Source organism: Scomber scombrus, chromosome 23 (genome assembly GCF_963691925.1).
Source record: "Scomber scombrus chromosome 23, fScoSco1.1, whole genome shotgun sequence".
NCBI lineage: Eukaryota > Metazoa > Chordata > Actinopteri > Scombriformes > Scombridae > Scomber > Scomber scombrus.
The window spans coordinates 13,089,723-13,114,697 of NC_084992.1; the positions used below are offsets into that span (position 1 = coordinate 13,089,723).

Below are 24,975 nucleotides of genomic sequence, written 5' to 3' on the forward strand. Positions count from 1 at the left end.
GCTTGAGTTGCAAGTTGAAAAGTTCAAATGTAAAACAGAGGGTAGAGCTGCGAGGGAGGACTGCCATAAAACACAGAAGGCTGTAGATTACACAGAAAAACACAATACTCTTACTGTAAAAAGGTGTGTGTGATAGTGTGTGTGTGTGTGTGTGTGTGTGTGTGTGTGTGAGTGTGTTTGCTGAACTGAAAGACATTATCAGTATTTGAAAAGTCTATCTTTTGGTTTAAAGCCAAACCTAGAGAACTGTTTAACTCATATGCCTTTCTTCAGTGTCCTCCCTCATAACCTCATCTGTTACTGTCAGGTACGCAAGGTAGCTATTTATAACTAGTCGAGGTTAATGAAAAATACATGATCTCTTTCTTGTCTTCCTCAGGTCCGAACGCTATTTGTCAGTGGACTACCACTGGATATTAAGCCGCGGGAGCTCTATCTCCTGTTCAGACCATTTAAGGTATGTTTGTATGTTTTTAATGGATGGGCTGCAGCTATTCTTAGCAGCTTTTCTTTCCAACAGTCAATGGGACCTCCATTAATGGTGATGAAATAAACGGCAATGGAAACTCTCCCGAGGTTCAAGTGTCTGTGTTCCTAAAGCCTAGGTTCAATCACATCTTGATCCACGGGAAGTTATGTGTGTGTGTGTGTGTGTGTGTGTGTGTGTGTGTGTGTGTGTGTGTGTGTGTGTGTGTGTGTATGTGTGTGTGTGTGTGTCTCATGGAAAAAGGGCTCGCTGCCTGCGACACAAAAACAAAGCTATTTGCTTCACCTCAGAAACTTCAGTTTGCCACAGCACAAACAGTCCTAGAGTTTAGTTCAGGTGAATGCATGTAAATGTTACAAGGTTTTGGACTGTTGCCCTAGAATTATGTACCTAAATGGAGCAGGAGCAGCACAGTTTAAGTGAATAATGAGACAATTGTAATGCATCTAATCCGTCACTTAGATAATGCTTTTGGTATGTGCACCATGTGCTCAGAGTAAATGATTTATATCATGAGTGATAAAAGTAGTGAATCTTGATTAAACAGGTAAGAAACAACGATTCATTCCATATGGTCTTCATAAGAATGACTCATGAAACAACTCATCCAGTTGTGAGTCAGTTGTGACCCTGCAATGCAAAAAATGTAGAACCTTTCCTACTATATTTATTGTTATGCAATATTTTGGTGTGACCTGTTAATCTACTTATAATATAAATACTTATAATATAAAATATTTATGTCCTATACATAAACATGTTTGTCTTTGTTAGCAGAGTCTTTTCCATTGTTCTGACATTTTTTTCTTCTTTGTTTCAGGGCTATGAGGGCTCCTTAATAAAACTCACTTCAAAACAGGTATGCTTTAAGCCATGTTGCATTTCTATACAAAGAAACTAATGAATGAAACCATCAGTCAGTCTGTTGTCATGTGGTTACTGTTTGCATTATGCAACTTCTTGCGCATCAACGCCTTTATGTTTTTGCCTCTTTTTCCTTTTTCCCCCCCTTCGTGTTTTGACTATGAAGGATTAGCATACTTCGTCAGGAATAGAAAAAAAAGGTTTATTGGTTGGGAGGAAGGGAAAAAGTGTTGCACCAACTTGCCTTTGGCAGTCGCATATTACGCTTGTAGTCACAGACAGTCAACTCCGGTGGGATGGAGATGGGAAGGGAGAAGGGGAAGAATTTTGAGGTGTCAAAGCAAGCGTTTTGACAAGAGCAGTACTGACGGTGGAGTTTTGCCTCCAGGGGCGCAGGACTGAAAATGAGCTCAGCTGGCAGGTGTCCATATCCAGAGTTAAGCAATTTAGATTCATGTCAGTGTACTTATTACCACGTTACACTGTTTCCCGTAAAGACATGACATGCTCATTAGAAGGGTTTAGGGTGATTTAGATCGAATGTGCTGAGTATAATACCTTTAAAACTAAGAACAAAGGAGAGATTTTTTTTCTGGTAGTGGAATATCTTAAGAACAAGCAAAATCCCTTCACTTGCGTTCTCTCTCTTTTTTTTTTGTTTCATTGTGGTTTCTTGCTGTCTAAAGCATTTCTAACAGTAATTAGCAACTGTTCTAATACTATAACAATGTTACGGTCCACTTTTGCATTCTTATGATACCAATATTATTAATCCATTGCACATTTTTGTATACTGTACCTTTTTTGATGTGATTTCTGTGTTGTGACTAGGACCCCAACTAATATTTTTATCATTAATTATCCGCTGGTTCATTTCTCAATTTATGGATTCATCATTTAGCCTGTGGAATCTCGTAAAATAAGCTCCCAATGACTGTTTTTTCTTTAACAACAGTCCAAAATCTAAAAACATTCAGTTTACCTCACATTAAAAAAGCTGGAAACTGAGAAATTTGGCATTTCATCTTAAAAAGTAACTTAATAGAAATTAATAGATTATCAAAATAGTCACTGATTAATTTTTTTGCTGGTCAACTCATCTATTAATCTAATCATTGTAGCTGGAGTTGCGACTGCAGCTTTACAGTGACAGTCCAAAGCCTACAGTGGCCTTTGCTTAAGCTGCATAAATCTAAATTTCCTAATCTATAAAATGTTGTCTGTGCAGGTTTAGCTGTCTTTGTTTTGTCTGTTTAATGAATAGGTAAGACACTCAGCAGTTCTTTGTGCACTTTAATCTCTCCTTGCACCGCCCCATAGTTTCACAATTGCCATCTTCACTGTGAGAAATTTCAACCGATGCTTATGACTAGGTCCCGCAAAGTGTTGTTCAACATTCCTCAGGGTCGTGTTTGTTTTGAGCGACTCGCCTCCCGACTAAAAGCAATGACAATGGCGACGTGAATCAATCGATCTCCCTCTCCGGTCCACTCTGAGAACACAGCCATCTCCATATATAGCAAGAGCCAGATCTCCCGACCCTTTCTATTTATATTCCTGTTACGCTTCTTCCTCCTGACGTCTTCACTTAGTCTGTTTTTTTTTTTACCCTCCTCCTCCTCCTCTTTTTCTACTTGTTCAAAATTCCCATAACCCTAGACTGCTTTTCCAGATCACACGCAGCAGCGCAACCCCACGGGAGCAACATGTTTGGAGATTTCTCCTCACCCCCACATCCCTTACTTCCCCACATCCATATCCACAAGCACATACACTTGCAAAAATGGTGTGTATTCTTTGTTCATATCTGAAACAATGTTTTAGAAAACAGAGAACCAAACCTCCATCTTTTTTTTTTTTGCTTTTCACGCTTGCTCACTCACCTTTACCATTGCAAGCACCGGCTCTACAGTGATGTCACCAGAATATAAAACAAGCTCCGGTGAAATAGATATGAACCAGAATATATTGCATGTGCTTCCACTGACAGCCCTGTTCACAGAGGTCTTTCAAAACCTTTTTAACTTCATTTTCATTCTCACCTTCAATCTCAAAACTTGTTTTTTTCCTCCATCTCTTTTTCTCGCCTCTGATTCTCAAGACTCCTGTGTTTCTCTATCTCTTCTCCTTTTTCAGCCTTTTCAGCCCCCTCTCTGCGTTTCTAACACTCACTCTTACATGCACTCTCTTGCTCTCACATTGCCCGTATTTGGGCATAGGGGAGCCGAATGATGAACTCTCCTTGTACAATGTAAGCGTCCAGCCTCCGTTTCTCTCCCCCTCTTTCTCTCTGTCGCCACAGTTTTATAAACAGGGCAAGAGAGAGAGAAAGAGAGAGAGATGGAGAAAGAGAGGGGGGTTGGGTATGATAAAAAAATAAATAAAAAAAGAACAACATGTCTATGTCACTCAGACAGAAATGCAGACTCAGTTTTCTGCCTTAAACCATGTTTCTTCCTTTTGTTCTGTCTTCTTGTCTCCCCAGCCGGTGGGGTTTGTCAGCTTTGACAGTCGATCAGAAGCGGAGGCTGCTAAGAATGCCTTGAACGTAAGTGTCATGCCCTCTCTCTGCTCCTCTCTAGCACCAGCTCAGCGCTAGTATATCTTGTGATGACTCTGAATCACATCTCTCTGCCTCATGTGCAAATGTAATTCGTTGAAATTCAGAAATTCTACATTTTCTATCCCGTGCACATGCCACTTCAGGTATTTAGGACAAACACATCATGGCCCCTCTAAATCCTGTATGTTTGGATGTTTCTGTTTGAGTAAATAAAGCCTTTTTCTTTAAGCTTTGACGTGGATTTGCAAGGCCGATAACTTTCAGCGAAGGAAAATTAGCTCTTCTTCCACATATAAATAGAAAGATATTGATCTGAGGTTTAATTTTAATCTCACTTATTTCAGAATGTAGCCTGGTTAGAAAGCCTTGATGAGGCCAACTCAAATATAAAACAGAGCCCATCCTCAGAGGGTATTATTTAGATCTCTTGAAGCAAAGTATAGATAAAGAGTAATGAACACCAGCTCTCACACAGCTTTATTTTCCCACTGTTTTTTTTTTAATATGTCTAGATATTTACAACATTTCTGTGGCTTCTTAAGTGTTTGTTGATCTCTCTGTCACAGAAAAAGATCTGTTTTATCATCCTCCTAAAGTGGGACCATGACAACGCGAGCCAAATCCGTCAACTTTCAGATGTCTAGATATTGGTGCGCATCAAAGGCAGAGCACCGAGTTGAAAGAACGATAAAAAATTATCATCTTATTATGAGCCAACAATAGTCAGACTGTTTCCATAGAATCACTCAGTGGGGCTGAGAATTGAACAGTGCTCTTGTTTTTCGGGGAAAGGGACGTCCCGGGGGTCATATGAAGATAAGCCAGATTTTGCAAACATCTATCTGCATATTGAAATACAGGAAAGACGCAGAAACTGAGGAAAGAAGGGGATTTCTTTTCCATCATAGTAGTTCTGTTGTATTTTCTCTCAACTATAAACACATATAGCCTCTAAAATAACTTGATTTTTGAAACCGCATTGCAACAATTACTATCATCACCAAAATGATATGTACAGAAGAGCAAAGGAAGTGCAAAGAAGAAAAAAAATAATAATAATAAGTACACATTTCAAGATAGAGATTCAGTTCTTCTTAAAACCCCACAGTTCAAACTGAGATGTGCTCAGGCCTCATTATATCCATGTACCTTATTATACCTCTGCAGCCCGACTGGCAGAGGCTGCGAGTGCACTGAGCCAAGGCAATCCTAGTTAATTCCCCCCCCTTCATGAGAAGAGTCATCCCTCACTTGTTTCAGCTCAGCTTTGCCTGAGCCTGCAGGGACGAGCCGAGAACCCCATCCTCACAGCTTCTCGCTCTTTTGCTGCAGAGAACTTTACTCTTGACTGCTTTTCCTCTCCATTGATCTGACCTTCGTGTTTTACCATGTCTTTTACAGACAATCAAATTAAGTTAATTAAAGGGTGCTTATAGTTTGTATAGTTTTCTGGCCTTGTTGCTTTGATGAAAAAGACCTTTGTTTATGTCACATTCTGTATTTTTCCTCAGGGAAAAGTAATTGAGAGGAAAAATAGTTTGGACTACTGCATGTGGAGGTTTTGATGCAGATCAAACTGTAGATGTGAAAAACAACCTTTACTCAGCTTGTCATGAGCACCGGTATGTCAGAAGGCTCTCAGCCGTGGCATCTCAAGAATTTGCCAGAATGTTTGGCTCACTTCAGGCAGTGATGCTTGAAATGTGTCATGGTGAATGGGGGATTTGATGTCATGAGATTCAATTACAGTTACAGAGTTCAGTAGGGAGAGTAGCGAGGGCCTCGTCTAACCCGTGGTGTAAATGACATCATGCACTAGCCAGGTTTGTGTCATCGCCTTCTGATATTCAATTGCGTGTGTTACTAGTCATCATGTGCGCCGAACCAGAATAACACTCTAATCCACACTGAGCCATTTACAGCAGGCTTCAAAGTCTAAGCAACTGAAAATGTCCTCTCGCCGCCAAGAATTCAACAGTAAATTCTGTTATGTAATGTTGAAAGATGAAAACTATACGAAGTGACCAGTCCAGATAATGCCCAGCTCCCACTGGACATAAAAACATGTTGTGAACCTGAATCTTGCCTAACAAACACATGTCCCAAGTTGTGACTATGTGCAACCCTCCAGGAACACAATAGAAATGTAAGAACTCTTAAGACCTCGATGAATGATTTGTAAGCATTTATTATGTTTTGATTGGGACATATATGAGTCACTATGTTGTTTCTCTTTGCAAGAATTGAGTAAGAATACTTTCATCAGCATGTAAAACAACTGAAACTTGCCAAAATATTCAAATGCATGAATTACAATACTTAATTAAAATAATATATGTAATTCATTGAAATATTCAAAAAAAAATACAAAAAAATGTTCTGGGGTTCACATGCACATCCTCATTAAATTGAAGCCACACTTTTCTTGTTGGCTGCGTGTCACTTAACCTGAACAGTGTTCTGACTTTGGGCAGAAGGTATTGCTCCTGTGCGTAGCACCGCTTGTTCCTCATTGACGTATCCCATCTTGGCTTGATGGATCTGCAAGCCATGTGCACACAAACTGCACACTGGGATTAGCATCATCACCCAGTTGACCCAGTCAGAGTAATTATTATTATACAGACTTCAATTGTTGATTGACAACACACACCTTTACATCTGAGAGTATGACTGCATCTCAAAACCAAAATATGTACTATTTACCATTTCAAACTTTGTTATAATAGATAATCTAAATGAATGTACTTTTTGATAAGTGAATCCAAATATTCTAACAATTCTATTCTATTAGCATGGACAAATGCTTTCAGGAAATAATATTTTAACTGACACATCTTCTTTGATCTCAGGGGGTCCGGTTTGATCCAGAGATCCCCCAGACCCTGCGGCTGGAGTTTGCCAAGGCCAACACTAAGATGGCCAAGAACAAGCTGGTTGGCACTCCCAACCCTCCTCCCTCCCAGCAGAGCCCCGGGCCACAGTTCATTAGCAGAGACCCATGTGAGTACTCCTTCAGTTTGTCCTTATGTGCCTGAGAACATCTTACTTTTGTCTGTGTGTGAGTTTCTCTTGTTTGTGATGACTGGACAGCTGTTTCCTTTTAAGATTATTTGTCATTAATACAGGGATGTTTTAGCTGTTACTCTAAATGAAAACAGAGATTTATTTGTCTAATTAATGAAGAGTTGCTTTTTTCTCTTGATTGTGTGTTTGTTGCTCAATCATATGCTGTATACATTTGCCATAAAGAATTATCTTGATTAGAGCTTTCCCCCAAATTGACACATAGATAAATGATTCATAAACAGTACATGTTCACTATTGGCCATTGCTTTAATTATTTGGACTCCAAGCTTTTGAGTTCATGCCGTGTATGGAATTTGCTAATGCAGCTCTGTACCTTTTTCCCCCGTAGTTAGATATTTCTCCAAGGGGGTTAAGGATTCTGCAAGAATCAGCCATTGATAGTTGAACATAGGCCAGCTGTGGTTGTACATTCTTCCTGAATGACCAAACTGCTCTATCTTGGATCTTTTTTTTTTGCCAGACAAAGGGTGTGTACTTGAGGCCCCACTGGAAAATGGAAGGAAACGATTAATGAAACCATGACGTAATCACCAGGAGAGAAATTGCTGTCATTTACTGATAAAAGATGTTTAAATCAGCCATTTTTCTGATTGTGGTTTGATAAACTGTTACCAGGAGACACAGAGTGGGGAAAATGCTTCTTAAAATTGTACGACTATCTGATGGTTCTCAGATGATTTGCTGTTTTTTCTCAGATTCTTCATTTTTAAATGTACACTCACTCTAAACCACTCTGCACTGTCACCTTTCTCTTCACTCATGCTCTTTTTTTCACAGTCACTCTACACTCGACTCACTGAATAAATCATCATATCTGAGATGGTTTCCTCTCATTTTCTTTTGAATTAAGTCAGTTCAAGTGATGATGGAGTATAAATAACTGTTCGCTAAGGCTTACCCCCCTTAGTTACTGTTGCTGTGCCTGTCAAGCTACAGTTTACAATAATAACAGTAACCACATAATTGTAGTGCAATTAAAGAAACAGGCCCTTGATTTTTTCAGGCAGGTAGACAAAAGCAGGCTCCTTATTTATAATTATTCTTATTTCTAATTGGCAACCATCGCTTTTAGTGGCTCAAATGACAACTACCACTGGCAGATTGTATGAGAGGTAGCTAGCTAATGTTAGCTCTATGAGTTGGTTGAAAAAGCAGCTGACTTTTAATGTTTCCAGCTGATTTTTTTTAGAATGAGAAATGTGTAAATGGGTCTTTAATATACATTGATGGCTATATACATGATATTATGCTAAAGATCTGAGGCAAAAGCTACATTGTCCAGGCAAAAAGTCAACTTATTAGCTGGCTATCCATGTAGAAGACATGTAACTATATGTAAATATAGAAACAGTGTTCTTATATTGCCAGTTGCCAGTCCATGTGTTATAATAATGATAAGGAAAAAAGCAAAATCAGTTGGTTAATTCATTCTAACATAACCCTATTTAGCAGGGTAGCTTACAAATGTGAATTAGCAAGACCAAGCTGCTAACATTAGCCTGCATTTTGATATAGCAGCATTCAGGACTGCCTTCCATATAGTGGTAAAATGTATGCAGTGGATATGCTATTATGAACAAGGCTTTTTTTAACATAACATGTAATCTCACAAACAAATATAGTTTGTAAATGTGCCTTTTTGCCTTTATAGAAAGACATGGTTCCACTGCTATGTAAACACACGCTTTTCTAAAATCTTAAGATGCCAAGTAGATCTGTTTTTACAGCTCCATGCACACCACCGTAATACAAAAAAATGTAGTGGTTGACAGGCCAGCCATGAGTAGTTATGATTGCTAAGCTATGGTTGCTCCACTGCTTGGAGCAAACGATCAATTGGTTTGAGGAAAAACGAAAGGAGAGGAAGCTACTTCAGATAACTGACACTCACCTGTAGCACACCTCCACGACCACCATCACTGCTGTCACCTCCACCCTGTCTCTCTAGCCACCCACCCATCCACTGGCCACTCTCCTCACTCCACTCCTCCTCTTCTTCTTTCCACAGATGAGCTCACAGTGCCTGCTCTATATCCCAGCAGCCCAGACGTGTGGGCATCATATCCGCTGTACCCGGCGGAGCTGTCGCCGGCCCTCCCACCCGCTTTCACCTACCCCTCCTCGCTCCACGCTCAGGTAAACAGCAAAGCCACCCCTTTCTCCCCACCACCACCACCATCACCACCGCCTCCTTCACCTCCTCCTGAGCCCATTGCACAAAAGCTGCTGTCGTCAGCCCTGAATTCACTTTCTGCTCCATTCCACAGATGCACCTCAGAGCACACACCATCCAGTCACTTCCATTTGTAGATTTACAAAACTACTGAAAGGCTGCAAATTATAAATAGTCAAGGTTGAATTATTTCTATTATTTTAATTTATTTTATTTCTACTGGTTTAACATTTTGAAGTCAAGAGGGCAGTTTGGTTTTGGGGAATTTTGCCATTTTTCTTACTATCAGGCAAACTCATGCAGGCATTTTTTAAAGGTCTCTGCATGCAGTTCGACATTATGTTGAATGTGATTGTATCTCAGTTTAGTGATGTTTATAGTAACAGCAACTCCTACAAAGGTTTTTTATATGTTATACAAGTTTTTTTAGACAAACATTTCCACAAGAACATGTAAAAATTTTAACAGTTATAGCTCATTTCTAAATCCTGATTGTAGTCATATTCATCTGCTTACTGTGCACCATGAAAGCAGGAAGTGGATTATGACTTTGATATTATCAAATTTGTTTATTGACAGTGAAATTACTGTCTTTATAAATATTTTACAGGGTGTAGTCCATTGTTAAAGACATGTAATGCTGTATTACCCTTCTCTTTGGAGGACCTGCTACCAGATCCCATCAACTTCCAGGAATTCAACTAACCTAATTTCACTGTTTACCGTACCTACAAATTGCATGCAGGGACATAAGAAAGGCATCAATGAGTAGTGAGTATAAGGAGGCTTTCAAATTAGGGACCTGGGCCTAGATCTGAGTACACTTGACCCCAAAGTCCAGTTTGTTTGATTGGCATAAACACTGTGTACTATACCTGGGCATGGATCAATGAACCGTGCCCAGGTCATGTGTACTCAGGTATGGTTTGCATCAGGTGTGAAAACTACTGTACCAAAAAATGGAGGTGGACTGCTATTCAAAATGTGACGACGTAACTATTCGACTGTCCCATTTAAACGTGGACACAAAAGGGTCTCTATCAGAGGGTTGTTCTTGACATTGTCTCCGAAATATCAGTAATAGTAGGCTCCATTGTATGGGCTAGAGATCTTACCAATGGCACATAACTAATGTGAAAGTTGTGTGCCAGGGGAGTGGAGGGGCTGGAAGTTGTACTCAGGCATGGTGTGAAGCAATCATACCTAAAATGTACCTAACCTGAATATGAAAAAATGGCAAAATTCCACAAATTTCCTTAATTCAATATGCTACATGTACAAACTACAGAAGTTGAATTACATCCTGCTTATATTTTGGATCTAGAAAGCTACAAATAAATAGTCAATATAATAATCAGAACTTCTTTAGGTCTTAAGCAGCTTATTTCGGAGCAAAGTGAAGTCATGTTGACTGAGACCCTGAGCCTATGTTGATAAAAATCAATATTTCAAGACCAAAAAGAATGCATTAATCTAATTAATTCATCAATAACAACCCATATCATGCTGTTGACCAGTCACTTTACAGATGATCCCAATTAGTGGTATCATCTGTTAAACTGAAACCTCTAGCTGTGAAAGGTTTGCATCATCATTTGACCATCACCTTCTTCATTAATTAAATCCCTTTCTTCTACCAACCATGATCCAGTTTATCGAGGCTGTCTAATCTGCCCAGCTCCACTGTGAGTTCACATAAGAGTTCATTATTGATCTCTACAAATTCTTCTCAAGATTCCTGTTTGGTGCTGGCTGACCCTGATAAGATCTCAGTACTAATGTTTCTGAATTTTAGTTTGCTGATTGGTTTGCAAGCTTGCATTGATCTCCACTCAGTACTTCTTTATTTATTTTAAGCTCAAGCATATCTTAAATTCAAAGGAATGCAGTACCTGGGCATGTTCAACTGGCCTTTTATCTTTGCCATTATATTTCCATATACGTAATGCATATCTTCAGTAAGGTAATTTAACTACAAAGGCCCCTAGCAAAGACACTAAAGCTGAAGCACGGGTGATGTCAGAATTTGAAATGAGTGCAAGATGAATCTGCCTAGCTGGCATTTTTCCACATGTCGAATATGTGAGCAAACACTGACACACACAAAGAGAATCTGGCTTTGTGATTTCAGGAGGGGATTGTGGTTAATGCTAGCATCTCAAAGTCTCCTCTGACCTAGATAGATGCTGATGTACGATATAAATATATTAAACAGGTTGTAGAGCACATTACAACCAAATGATCAAATCCAAATTCATAACATGATCGCAGATCTCTTACTCCTGGGTTGATCTTCTGTTGTCATCCTCTCTTGTGAGAGAACAGTAATATTATTGGATTGCTAGTAAATGTTAGCAGCTGAGCTGTTTGCAAGGTGCACCTCTCAGAAATACAGTATATCCACCCATCATCATGTGGATTTCATTTGAATACAGGACAATGGTTGTGTGAGTTACATGGAAAGTTACTACACATGTGAAAATGAATATTCATTTTTTTCATTTTAGGAATCTATTGTCAACTATCAAGCCAAAGTTGAAAGTATAAAATTATGTATGGGAAAGTATATCATTTTAATAATAACCTTATTGGTTATTGTTACTATTTTAATGTCTGTATGAAAAAGATGGAGCTACCGCCAGTAGTGGATTAGCTTAGTTTAGCATGGGGACTGAAAGCAGGGAAACAGCTGGCCAAGAGAGCTGTTGTCCCTGTGAAGTTGCTAGGCAACCAGCGGAGACTCCAGGATGTCACTGCTCCTGGCCAAGAAATAGTCCGGCACATAGCCCCACGTAAAGCCACAAGCCACACTAGCCACTCTTTGGTTAAGGTATGGATTAAACAAACAAGAAGTTACATGTTAATTAGGGAGCTGTTTCCAGTCTTTGGATAAGCTGAACTAAATGGCTGCAGTTTCATATTAAACAGACATTATGTATTTACTTATTGATATGATAATTGTATTGATCATGTCATCTTACTTCCCAAAGCCAATACACACATTTTTCAAAATCCTAGAAGTTACAGGATAAAAACAAAAGTCCAGTCTTGCAGAATTAGTCAGCAAACTAATCACATTAGAACTTATAAATATGTAATGTATGTAGTCAGCTTATATGTGAGTGTTGACGCACCTGTGATAATGTGTGTTTAGATTCGTTGGCTCCCACCTGCAGATGGAACTCCTCAGGGATGGAAGTCCAGGCAGTTCTGCTGAAGTATGTGTGAGTAACACAAACACACACAAACACACACACACACACACACACACACACACACACACACACACACACACACACACACACACACACACACACAACACACGCAGCCCCCTGCCTTACTATGACAAATAAGTGTACATTGCACCGTGCCATGAAAATACTTTAGTAAATGTTATGACACTTTGTTTAAACAGGCTCAGAGATATTCCTAAACATATGTCGGGAATATCACAGGGTGTTACTCCATACACATGGTGTGTGCATCAATTGAACACCCTGTTTTTGGCCTCAAACCTCACATAAAAAAGGCCTCCATCCTACCAGCTGCCAAACTAGCCTACTAATCAGTCATGTTTCTGCAAGTTGACTTCAAATATACATATACAACTCACTAGCACAAAAACAAATTAGCATGTTAGCTCAAACGTAAGCGTGTTAAACTCAGTAGTCAATGAAACCACGGTCACTCCTCGCACATCGACGTGTGATTTAAAGGGGAACTCCATTATCTTTCCCCGCTCGGGTCACAGGGTACAGGGGGTCGACTTTCCCCATTGATGCGATGCTTGATCTCAGGCATCAAAGGCAGTAAGTCAAACAGAATAGGCAACGAGCTCCGATGCCAATGCTTTAATAAAACACAGACCCAGTAGAGCTCAGCAAAAATGACTAAAATGCTAATATCAACTGCTTTGATCGTTTGTGTTATTATAAGCAGTGGTGGAAATCTCTATGTACATTTACTCAAATACTGTTTTAAAGTACAGTATATGTACTTTACTTTCCATTAAATGGTACTTTACACTTCCACTGCAGTTCACAGAGACTTACTGTACTTTTTACTCCATTACATTTATCTGTCAGCTATAGTTATAAGGTTTTACACACAACACACCACTGATGATATATATATATATATATATATACTATTATACTACACATACTAAGACATTTTTGTGCTGGATCAGAGGAAATGATTGGTTCCACAGATGTGTGCCTTATATTTATTATGGTGCGCTGCATTGCTATAATAAACACTGAATAGTGTGATATAATACTGTTGGTACCAAGCATCACATACTAGGAGACGTTTGTCATTTTGTCAAAGCCTGGCAGGTTGAAATATATTTTTTAATTTAAAAAAAATGTTTTTTGGCTTTATGTCAAAGTACACAGTGGAGTATTATAAAAAGAATAGAACAGAGAGACAGAGGATATGATTCCCCAAAAGGTCGTAAATGTGGAATATGCACCATGAACTACTGGAATACCTGGGTTCTGCCGGAAGGGGCATTTTTATGAATGTTTATTAAAAATGATTATTATGGGGCTTTATTTAAAATAAGTCACAGACGAATTAATTTGAGTGGAGCTGCAGACAGTAAACAGAGCAGCTGGCTTCTAATAAGTGCTTTGATAAGTACATGAGTCAACCGTAACCATGCCTGAGCCACGCAGCACATGTGCTTCGCTCTCTGGTTCAGACAAACTGAACGCTGTTGTGCTTGCAGAAAAACAAAACCACAAAGCACAACAAATCCCCTGCTAGTCTGTGTATCTGTGTTGGCTGGCTGTGTCTGTGTGTGCATGTGCATCTGTGTGTGTGTGTGTGTTTGCACTCGGCGCCAGTCACACTGTCACCAGTACCCTCCCTCTAATGTCTCGGGACAGGAAGAAACATGTTCTCCCGACCCCTTAGGGAGTCAGTATGGAGTGAGTGGGTGGGTGGGTGTTGGTAGCATGGAGGCTAACATTCATCAAGCTGTTGATTGGTGCTAGTCCTGTGCTGGTCCTTTCTAACCCTGCATCATAGCTGATTTGTCTATTTTCAGAGACTCAAACACACAGCATGATAAAAAAAAAAAACAGTTTGGGTAATTTGATGTTTTGGGGATTTTGTCTATGTCAGGGGGGTAAAAGAGGAAGGGAGTGGAGGAGGGAGGGGCTTAGAGGAAATAATTACTCCTCTATCAAACCAGGGGGAAGTCATTTGGCCGGTCAGGCTGCCCCAGTGGATATTAGCCCCTCAATGAAACAACAACATCCCCACATCCGGCTCGCAGTGGAGGGTGAAGTGTGGCTGAGATCTCCAGTCAGAATTGGGCATGTAGCCAGTAATGGGCCCGGGCGGCACTGGCCCACCCACATTACTCACTGTCCCACCCTGCCAGGTTTGATCAAAATACGTTTTAGAACAATAAATATAAAAACACACACAAGGAAATACATATAAACTTGATTGTTGACTCTATTGTTGACTTGTGTGTGTTGAACTTGTCTTCTGATTAAAACTGAGCTGTTGAAATACGTTGTAGGAAGTCTCTGGATTGTAATTTGTTGCTCTGGCTCCGACACACAGATTTTCCTGAGCTGCCTTCAGCCAACTAGCTGTTTTTCAGGAAATGTAATGTTACCACTACAACAATGGCAAAACAAAGTGTTTAACGTGTTATTTGAGGAGGAGGAAGACATGCCTCTTCCTCCATTGACTGAGTATACCAGTCCCATTCGCCAGAAATTACCTGACAACTGTTCAACCACTCATTACTCAAGTTCATCCAAACTATAAGCCATAATCTAAATGTTGCACATGGCATGACAGTGAAAAATGAGTGTATAAAATGGTAGAACAAAGGGGGACGCTTTAGCTGTTACGGACATGACTCCTGAACCCAACCACAGCATGCAAAAAAAGAAAAAGATATTTTTGAAGAGAAAAAAAATACAATGAGTGTACGTGCAATGTGCGTGTGCGTGTGTGTGTGTGTGTGTGTGTGTGTGTGTGTGTGTGTGTGTGTGTGTGTGTGTGTGTGTGTGTGATACAAAAAAAAAGTGATAAAAAGTCGACACAAATTCCACAGTGGAAACACTCATCTGCCAAACAAGAAAGAGAAGCAGCTGGCCGCAGGTGAAAGGAAGCCTCCTCCCTATAAGGGCCCCCTCCACTGATGAAATGTTATTTAGGCACGGGGGGTGATAAATGACATAAATACATAAATACAGTACTCCTTGGCGTTTGGCCAGGGTTTGAAGTCTTCAAATTAACAAGTCTGAACAAGCTGTTCAGAATTATTGCTTCTGATGATGTCACAATGGGGACACAAGCAATGAATTAGCATTGATTAATCAGTTAGCTGTGCTTTTTGGAGCCAGCAACACTGCTTACTTAATGTCCTGTAGCCTACCGCACAGTTTGTAATTTTTCTTTACTCCTGGGTGTGTGTTATACTGGCAGGGACGGAAATGATTCATTTTAAATTTGGCGAAAATGGTGTGTTGAATGTAAGGGAAGAAACGTATTTCTTTGCGCAGATTCAAGATCTTCATGTCTTTAAATTAAATACATACCAACACATAATATGCCCTTTAAAATGAGAAATAAAAGTGAATGAAATGAATTATAATGATAAATGAGGTGTCACTGGAGCATTTTGGTAATAATCACAGGACACGCAACTATCTATCAGTACCTTATTTCGTCTACATTTCCTGTCTGCAAAAGATTCTGATATATAAAGGTGCAGCATTAGAGAGCAGAGGGAACCAGGAAATCTTGTCTTTCCAGAAGAGACTGACTTCCCTCTCATACATGACAACATATTTATCTTGGACACAGCAGGACAAGAGCAACTTTCAGAGTAGGTGATAACAGACAGCGTGACTGCAGCATTGTAGACTATATATTCAAAACTGCTGCAGTGTAACTTTATTGTAATGTATTAGCCTATTTTCCACTGGGATTTTTTTTGCCACTGAAAATGTCAGAGTAGGAACTCCTAATTGATTCTGTGCGCAAAAGTTTGGACATGTTTTGAAAGCACATAGATTAATAGCTTGTGAGCTCAGATCTTGAATGCAGCTGCTGCTTCCGTCCTCTACTTGTGGCGTAACTCATAGTTACTTGCTTTGAGTGTGTAGGTTAGGTGGGATACAGTCTATGGAAGGCCATGGTCAGGCTTATCATTCATGGCTTTGCTTCTATATAACCGGAGCACCCCTTGCTAATATTTGTATCATCCATGTTATCAATACTGCTAAGGCCAGTCATGTGCTTTGAAAGTGCGACCTGCATTCAAACACAGTGTTGACTGATGTTGTAGTGTTGCGTCAATGTAGATTACATCCCCCTCACCCACAAAATGACAGGACTGTACTGTACGCAGGCAGCTCGTTAGATGTTTGTCACATAATGTAACGAGATGCAACAGCTCTGCTTTGTTCACAACACACCATATAACTAAATGGTTTTAGCACTTTGTCAATTTAATTAACCTTTTAAGAAATATATATATTAAAAAGTTCAAAAAAGACCTTTTCAAAAAACATTTTCAGTATGTCAATGTTTGTTCTTCTTTCTTCTCCTACATTTTCATAAGTCAGGTTTACTTGGAAAAGGTGGTTTGTAATGGCCCACCCAAAATACAATCTCTGCTTACATCCACTGGTCAGAATATTGTGATAATTGCAGGCAACTGCAGCAGTGACACACTCAAATGATGCCAAAACAGATGATATCTTACAAGTACACACACACACGCAAGCAAGCAAAAGTTCAGAAAAGACATGTTTTTATTTGTAGCTATCTGTTCCTGAGGTTTCTGTCACCACTCCTGTGTCATAATGGTGAAAGGAATTTTGTTTGTGGTGCTCACAGCATTGGAAAATTACGCTTAAATAAATCAACAGCTTCTTGTCTCTCCAAAAAGTGGACCACAAATCTTAAATGTTAACATATTTCTTTGGAACGACTTTCTACTGCAGAAAAGGTCCTCAGGAAACAGATGTATCTGTTTTATTACTCTTTTTTTTCTCAAATTTCAGAAAAAAACATCTTCCAACAACTTCATCCAAAACTATCCAACTGTACTATTATATTTACATGTCTTCATATAACTACAGGAAAGTGAATAAATATCAATTACCAAGCAGCACAATTCAAATACAGAAAAAAGACACAATTATATCAATACAGTTCATAAATTTATAGTATTTACTTCAGACCAATTTTCATTATTTATTTTTTCTGGCTGCTACTTGTCCTGAATATGAACGCTACCAATGCCTTTTAGGTAACTTATCCTGCTTGTGACTATGATGAATTACACAGTGAGTCATAATTTAGAAGTTGGGACACAAGAAATATTCTCTTTATATGTCTCAATACAACAGTTGGAACATAGTTTGCAATGAGGAGACAGCAGTTTGATAAGCTGACTCTAAAAGAAGTTTTTCTGCAGTAGGAGGTTTTAGTTCCAGTTTTAGTTCATTTTATGTAAATTAGTCTGTCTAATAAAACATATCTCCACAGTAAGCGTGTTATCATAGTGCAATGTAATGATAATCCTGTTCCACCGTATCTGTCTTGTAACTACAGTATAATAAATTAAAAGGAACTGTCGGTCATTTGGTTGTTGAGCTAACCTCCCCGCTCTATTTGTCCCTGACATGTTGCAGCTTTTTAAACAAACATTTCAGCCATACCAGACCTTGTGTTTTTTTTGGCCCTTCTTGTCTGTAAAATAGATACAGTCAAGTCTTGGTGTGGGCTGTGACGAGGGTGTTAATTCTGTATGCGACGCAATCCGCTAAGCAAAGCGCTTGTGAAACACTCTGAAACAATTTTAGCTGTAAGACATGAAGAATGAATATGAACTGAGGTTACAGAAAAAAAAGCTGTTGCACCACTATTGTACAATCTGTCTGCTATTGATGGCTCATGTGCAATATTTATTTATTTATTTATTTTTTGAAAAAGGCAGCATTTTTGACTTGTTACTCAAGCTGAAGGTGTCTGGTGACAGTCAACCATCACAATGGGAATTCAAAGAAGCTCGGTCGACGGTTGTCTCGACATCTGACGGACAAGGACCACGCATGATCAGAGTATGCGGTGGGAGACTTGAATGTGTGTGTGTGTATGTGTGTGTGTGTGTGTGAACAGCTGAAAATGAGGTAGTATTCAGGGTCTTTAGTCATGGCTGGTAATAAGCTTCCCTAATCACCTGGCATCCTGCCTGCCAAGTGCCATTTTGAAAACTTTATTTACAGCTGTGCCACTTCATATGAGCTCAAACATACTACCGTATATTGTACGTTTGTGTAATCTACTACCCCTGGAGGTTTAGGCTAGTCATTCATCTGTGTGTTTGTAAAGCTGAATTGTATTTGACATTCATGCTCCGGCACAGGCCTGGTCCCAAAGACAACCTAATAGTGAACATTAATGCCTAGTGAACTGGAGGGAAAGGTAATCCGGATTTTCCATCTGACAAGACATGGTGGGGGGAGTGTAGTGTGTGTACCACTATCATGCATGCTTGTGTGTGAGCCTGAGAGAGACGCATATGTGTGTGTTGTTGTTGTGTGTGTGTGTGTGTGTGTGTGTGTGTGTGTGTAGTCTGGCTGCCTGCCCCGAGGAGCTTTTTGGCCAATAGCCCGACAAAACCAATGGTTCCTGTGCAATGTTGGAATAACTCCCACTAGAGAGCTGAGGGCCAGCTGGGGCCCCTTCTAATAAGGAAGTGGGACTTTATTCCTTCACCCCCTACTGACACACAACAAACACACACGTACACACTCACAGAGGCAGACATACGGTATAGCTAGACTGTGGCCTCATCTCAGGAGCTAGATACATGTCAGCAGCTGCATTCATCACCACCCAACTCCACCAGATATTGCTGGTATGTGAGAAACACAGCCGGGGCCTAAAGGCTTTTCTTCAGATTAAAGGGGCTTTGGACGGGGCCCCTTTTCATGCTGCACAGGTAGAGGGATCTTAAGTACCATACAGGTGTGCTTACAAGTTTTTAGCTCTTCAGAACTTCAAATCAAATATACTTTACATTTTTGTGACAGTTTATAAAGGCTTGATATAAAGCTTTAGAGTTTTATGTGTACTTTTTCTACAGCTACAGGGAGCTAATGGTTTTCATTTATTTACACATGCTAGAAAAAGGTTGAAAACTCTTCAAACTTGCTTATGTTGTATAATTCATGACATTGAACACCAAGTTTGTTGTCATTTTTGCTAGTGTTACACTATTGTTTGCTAATGCAGTTAAAAGGCAAAATGAATTGAAAAATTCAAAACCCCAAGCTGAAACAATTATCGTCATTTTTTCTTCCCCTGCTGATTACTTTCTCGATTGACTGGTTATAAGGTTAGTCCATGAATGCCCATCAGAAGTTCCCAGAAACCAGGGAGAAGTACATTAAGGACATTACATTAAGTACATGTGTACATTAAGTTTACTGTCATCAAAGACTAAAAAACAAACAAATATTCACATTTGAGAAGCTGGAACCTGTGATTTTTTTGTGTATGGCATTTTTGCTTTAAAAACAGACTTTTTGATAAGGATTGCAAACATTTAGCTACTAAAGAAATGTTGACACAGTTTCCAAAGTACCTCAAACATGTGTTTGGCATTCTGTACTTTTTCTTATTTTCTTACCTTTCTCCTTTGCAACAGGATTAGGGTTAGGGTTAGAGTTATATATCCTTAATCAGCTTAAATTGGCAGATATTATCAGCCATTCTGATGCTTCAGTTGGACTCCAGTTTTGACAATAATTAATGTAGACTTGATGTTCACTGTGATGGATTATTCAACTCAAGCAGGATTCAGGAGTGAAGATTTTCTAATCATACAGGAATGAATGGAGTCAAATGAGAATAGAGAAATAGAAAAAATCTGCTTTCCAATACACAGGAGCAAAATTTGGAGAATGACTAGTTTGTGAGCACAATATCAATGCTCACTGATAACACAAGCAGGAACATTTTCCACATGAGGCCTTGTGAAAACTAAAAAAAAAAAAAAAACCCAAACAGTGAACACATTCATGAGAAACCGAGTCACCTCCCACATTCTCAAACACTGCTTGTTTACCTATCTCGCATTATGCGCTCGGGCCGAGTTATTGGATGTAACACATTAAGCTCGCAAATCACTAAACCTTCCCTTAATTCGCACAGACATGTTCAATGATCAACCCAATCTTTAACCTTGGTGTCTCAGCCAGAACAAATAGGGTGGTCTGGAAGTATGCATCGCATCAGCTTAGCCAAGCGGCTGGATAACACATCGATTCCCTCATCCTTGATTGAACGCGTAACAGGGCATTAGCTAGGCCAGCCGTGCCCCCTTCAAAACGCACTGTTCTATTAGTAGGGGAACAGTTCCCAACCCGTCTCCCTTTTTCTTTGTCTGCCTCAGTCTGTCTCTCTTTTTTTCTCTTAAGGTCATGTTTGGTTTACTAATTGTTTATTGTTCCAGAGAGTCAAACCCCCCCCATTGCCCCCGCACAAGAGTTACCATAGTCTCTAAGAGATGTCTATTTTTGGTGATACATCTGGGGGCCGGTGATGGGGTCAGAGGATTGACCTTTAGCTTTTGTCTACTGGTGTGTATGTGGGGAGGGTGTGGGGGTGCAGTGGAATCGCAGTGGAGAGGGATCATGGGAGATACGGTTATTGAGCAGAAGTTCAACATCAGTTTTTAAGACTATTGTCATCTGACATCCTGTTTGTCGCAGCTGTGCTTTGAGTTTGAAGGATTCGGCTAATGCTGGAAAAACTCTCTTTTTAAAGGGGCAGTCCGCTGAGTTTACATGTCATACACTTAACAACTCACAGGGAGGACAACAAATACACAGGAAAAAATATATATTCTGTGGCGCTGGTGCGAGGTTTGAGACAAACTCGAGGCATGAAGTTTGAAAGACGTTTACCAGACAGAGAGGATCTAAGGAAAAAGATTGTGTTTGATTCCGAGGATTGTAGGATATAGTGAATTTGACCCACACCAGGGACTAAAAATCTGTTTGTTTTTTTCTCTTTTTATTCTCCCAACTATAAGGAAGTGCAGTACTAACTTGGGAGAGCTTTAACATAAAGTTGAAATGACATCTCAACAAAAACAATCCACTAGCACTCTGGAACTGCAGCTCGTTCACTTCAATAAATATCTGTCTCCTCTTTGTGTCCTCAGGTTCCTGATGTGTGATGGTGGCCGTGGCCGGCTGTGACGGGCGTTGCTGATTGCCTCTCGTGTCTAATTAGAAACCAGGAGGACTGACCTGGCTCCAGCTCTCGCAGCAGCGTTACCGTCGGTGAGTTTATAGCTCTCGGGGACCTAACTTCAGGACCATTGATCCCAACAGGCGAGGACAAAAGGTGTAAATCTCACACCTCGCCACCAAAGCAGCCCGCGTCTTTCTCCCTTCTGGCTTAGTATCTGATTTGAAAGTGTTTTGTTGTGTTTTTATTTTTTGGATGGATGGGGGGGGGGGGGGTCAGTGTCGCACTGCCAAAGACATCTGCTGGAATGAGCATAACGGCACCGAGCCATATTGACAGCGTGTCAGCTTTCATCTGTGTATGTTTCAGCTTTCTGCCCAACAGAAAGTGTTTTGAAAACAAAACCCAGAACCGCAGTATTAGATATTTATGCTATAAAATTGTGTGTGGTCTTGGCATCTTGTAGGCAAGTGCGAGAAATTGTGCAGAAAACAAGAAACATGTTTTGTGTGTATAAAGGGTTTGCGTGTGTAGAATCTACCTATGTATGTGTGTGTGTGTGTGCGTGTGTGTGTGTGTGTGTGTGTGTGTGTGTGTGTGTGTGTGTGAATTTATGGCTGTGTGAATGTGTTTGTGTCGTGCAACAGTTCCACATGATCCCCTGTGTTTACTAGTGTACAAGGTTCGTGTGCGGTGACCATGGCAACCTCACCCCCTTTTCTTGTCTCCCTTTATCTCTCTCCCTGTCTCTCTCTCAGGCAGCAGCAGCCTCATGGGCCTCAGGACATACTAGACCCCAGCCTCCATCACACATCGAGCCCCCCCCCCCCTTCCCCTCCACCCCTACCCCACCCCAAAATCCCTCCATCTCTTTTTTATACTGTTACATACTCAAGATTTTACCGGCAGCGCTTTAGCTACACCTCCTCTGACACCTACATGAAAGGTACCGGGGCACACATGACAAAGGCGCACACACCCTTTGTTTAACAGTTGACTGCATCGCCCATCTAACGTTAGCTGGTCTCTTGCTTTGCATTCTGCACATGCGAGTATAAAGACAGTCCGCCAAAGGAGTGCAAACACACTTATGCAGCCACTTTGCAAGGCCAGACGTGTGGAAGTGTGGCTAAAGCGCTACAGGATAATGTTATTATATGACTATAATTATTACTATTCTGTATATCATTCATATTAATGTTATTATGATGATTAAATACATGTTGAAGCATGACTTTGCAAAAAAAAGGAAAAAAAAAACAATGCTGTACATTTTTAGATATTTTAAAGAAATACAAAAAGGTATTTTTGTAATCAAGACAATGTTTGAAATGGTTCTGTTTGATTGGTTCTTGTTGTGCTAAAGTGTGTGAGGAACTTTCATACTTTTTTTTTTTTTTTTGCCCTTACTGTTTCCTGCCGTTACAAAATGGAAAGTCACCTTGCTATACCAAAGCAGTCCTGTTAGTTTGCTCTTATGTTTTCTACATATTATGTGGATTATGTTTCGCTCGTGTGTGTTTTGTGGCGTCCTTACCCGATGAAGACATTAGTCCTTTGTCTGATGTGCTTTGGTTCGACTGAGCAGTCGATGTTAACACGGAGAGAAAAAAACACACTTGATTTTTGCAGGTTGAGGTAAATCAGATGTGTTTTAAAAAAAAAAAAAAAAAAAAGGAGCTCACTGAGGCATTGACAGGAGTAAGCCATCGCCAGTGAAGGTAGAGTGACCCTGAGACTGCAATACACAGCAAACTGAGCCCTGCTATAATTAGGAATTTGCTCCTTCATTGTGTAGCAGGAGGACAGCAGCACAGTATAGAGAAACAAAAAGACCAAAGGCATTTTTTTTTTTACACTGGAGAGCTATCTAGGCTAGTGGAATTATTTCATTTTTGACTGCTTTGTAGTCCACAATCTGATTTCTTATGAAGTATGACGTTATTTTTGCTGCATGTCTCATTCGGTGTCACTCCAAAGAGCCACTCAGCATCTGAAAGGATATTCACTTTAAGCAATTTGTCTCTTTTGTCTATTTTTAGGGAGCCAGCGTGATTCAAAATGCTTTTGTAAATTTTGAATTTACATAGTAGTGATGGGAGTGGAGAAAAAATAAATCTTTTGTAATCTTATGTTTTCTGGGCCTGCAATAACGTCTTTGCTGTATGACATATCATCGAGTGATCGTCATCCTGTGACACTCTTTGACGCCAAAATTCTCACTCATGTCGCGTTCTTAAAAAAACATTTGATTGTTGTACTCCTCTGATGAGGCTAAGTCACATTTCATAGTGATGTGACAATCAGAAATTGAAATATGAAAACAACCATCCCCCTAACGTATTTAGCCCAGGTGTGTACAATCATATTGGATTGGTTAAATTATTTCGTCAGTGTTTTTAATGATTAATAATAATATGCACATCATATCATCTGATTTTCTGAGATTTCTTTTTTTTTCGTTTGCTTTTACAGACATTTTTTTAAGCCAAGTGTGGCACCAAATTTATTAGAAACAAGTATTTATAAGGTGTGTGTGTGTGCGTGTGTTTTTATGGGTATTATGTTTTTAAAGTTCATAGAAGATGCCCATCATATAATTCAGTGTAAGTATTATTGTAAGTTTAATTGTATATTCATTTGGTAATTTTCTAGAGATTCTTTTTGTGTTTGTATCTGACTGATCAGAACATACTGTATGTAATATATGAATACTGTTTTACCTACATAATTCACTGTGAAATCCAGAGAAAAAAACATGCCCTTTGAACGAATGGATCTTTTTGTATTTTGCCAGCAGTACGGTACAGAAGTTCCTAGAAAATTAATATGATGATCCCTCCTTTTTGTCAATGAAAAATACTCCTTTCTTGTTTCTGTATACCGTGTGTGTACCCGTGTGTTCTGTGCATGTTCACGGCATGTGTGTGTTCTTCTTTTTTCTTTTTCTTAATGCATACAGTACTGTTGATATTTATGTATTTTAGCCGCTGTGAGGAGAAACTGTATTTCAGTGAATTGCAGAGGTTGGTTTGTTTGAAAAGACAACAACAACAAAAAAAAAGGTGATCAAAATGAGAAGTTTTTATGAAAATGTTAAATGAAGACATTTCAGGCCGTCTGCCATTAAAGACTGTGACGTCATCTCTGCTGTCGTTATTACATTTTTTCCTTCTCATTTGAGTTTCAAGGAAAGGTTCGAGGTGGAAGAGGATTAAGACTTGATTGTAATATTTTAATAGCATTTAGAAGTTGCCTTTTACCCACAAAGCCATCCACCTACGTAAAGCACAATTTCCTCTTCTTTTCTCACACTTGTCATTGGATAACACCTCCCCCAGAATCCCAGGAGGCCATGAAAACATGATGTGGGATCCTATAAAGTGGTTTGTGTACCGGGGGAGCTGCAGACCTCTCTTTGCCCTCTTTAAGAATAGCCCACCTAACCCAGGGGCTGGCTACTCTTGAGACAGAGGCCACATCCAATTTAGTTTCTCTCTTTGCTGCTTCCACTCTCTCTTATATGCTCAGTCACACCAGGTGGCACACACC

General features: G+C 39.8%; 1 protein-coding gene across 3 annotated transcripts in view; it reads left to right on the plus strand.

The window, feature by feature from the left end:
• LOC134005871 (RNA-binding protein with multiple splicing-like) overlaps positions 1 to 24,567 on the plus strand; it is a 40,297-nt gene extending 15,730 nt beyond the window's left edge. The window contains exons 2-9 of one of the 3 annotated variants that reach the window (XM_062444894.1): positions 380 to 457; positions 1,308 to 1,346; positions 3,837 to 3,899; positions 6,767 to 6,917; positions 9,013 to 9,140; positions 12,332 to 12,401; positions 21,395 to 21,515; positions 22,182 to 24,567. In XM_062444894.1, the coding sequence (XP_062300878.1) occupies positions 380 to 457; positions 1,308 to 1,346; positions 3,837 to 3,899; positions 6,767 to 6,917; positions 9,013 to 9,140; positions 12,332 to 12,394 (522 nt within the window). In that variant the 3' untranslated portion in view covers positions 12,395 to 12,401; positions 21,395 to 21,515; positions 22,182 to 24,567. The remainder of the gene's footprint in view (positions 1 to 379; positions 458 to 1,307; positions 1,347 to 3,836; positions 3,900 to 6,766; positions 6,918 to 9,012; positions 9,141 to 12,331; positions 12,402 to 21,394; positions 21,516 to 22,181) is intronic. The other 2 variants (XM_062444895.1, XM_062444897.1) reach the window with 2 other exon arrangements.
• The last annotated feature ends 408 nt before the right edge of the window (positions 24,568 to 24,975 follow it).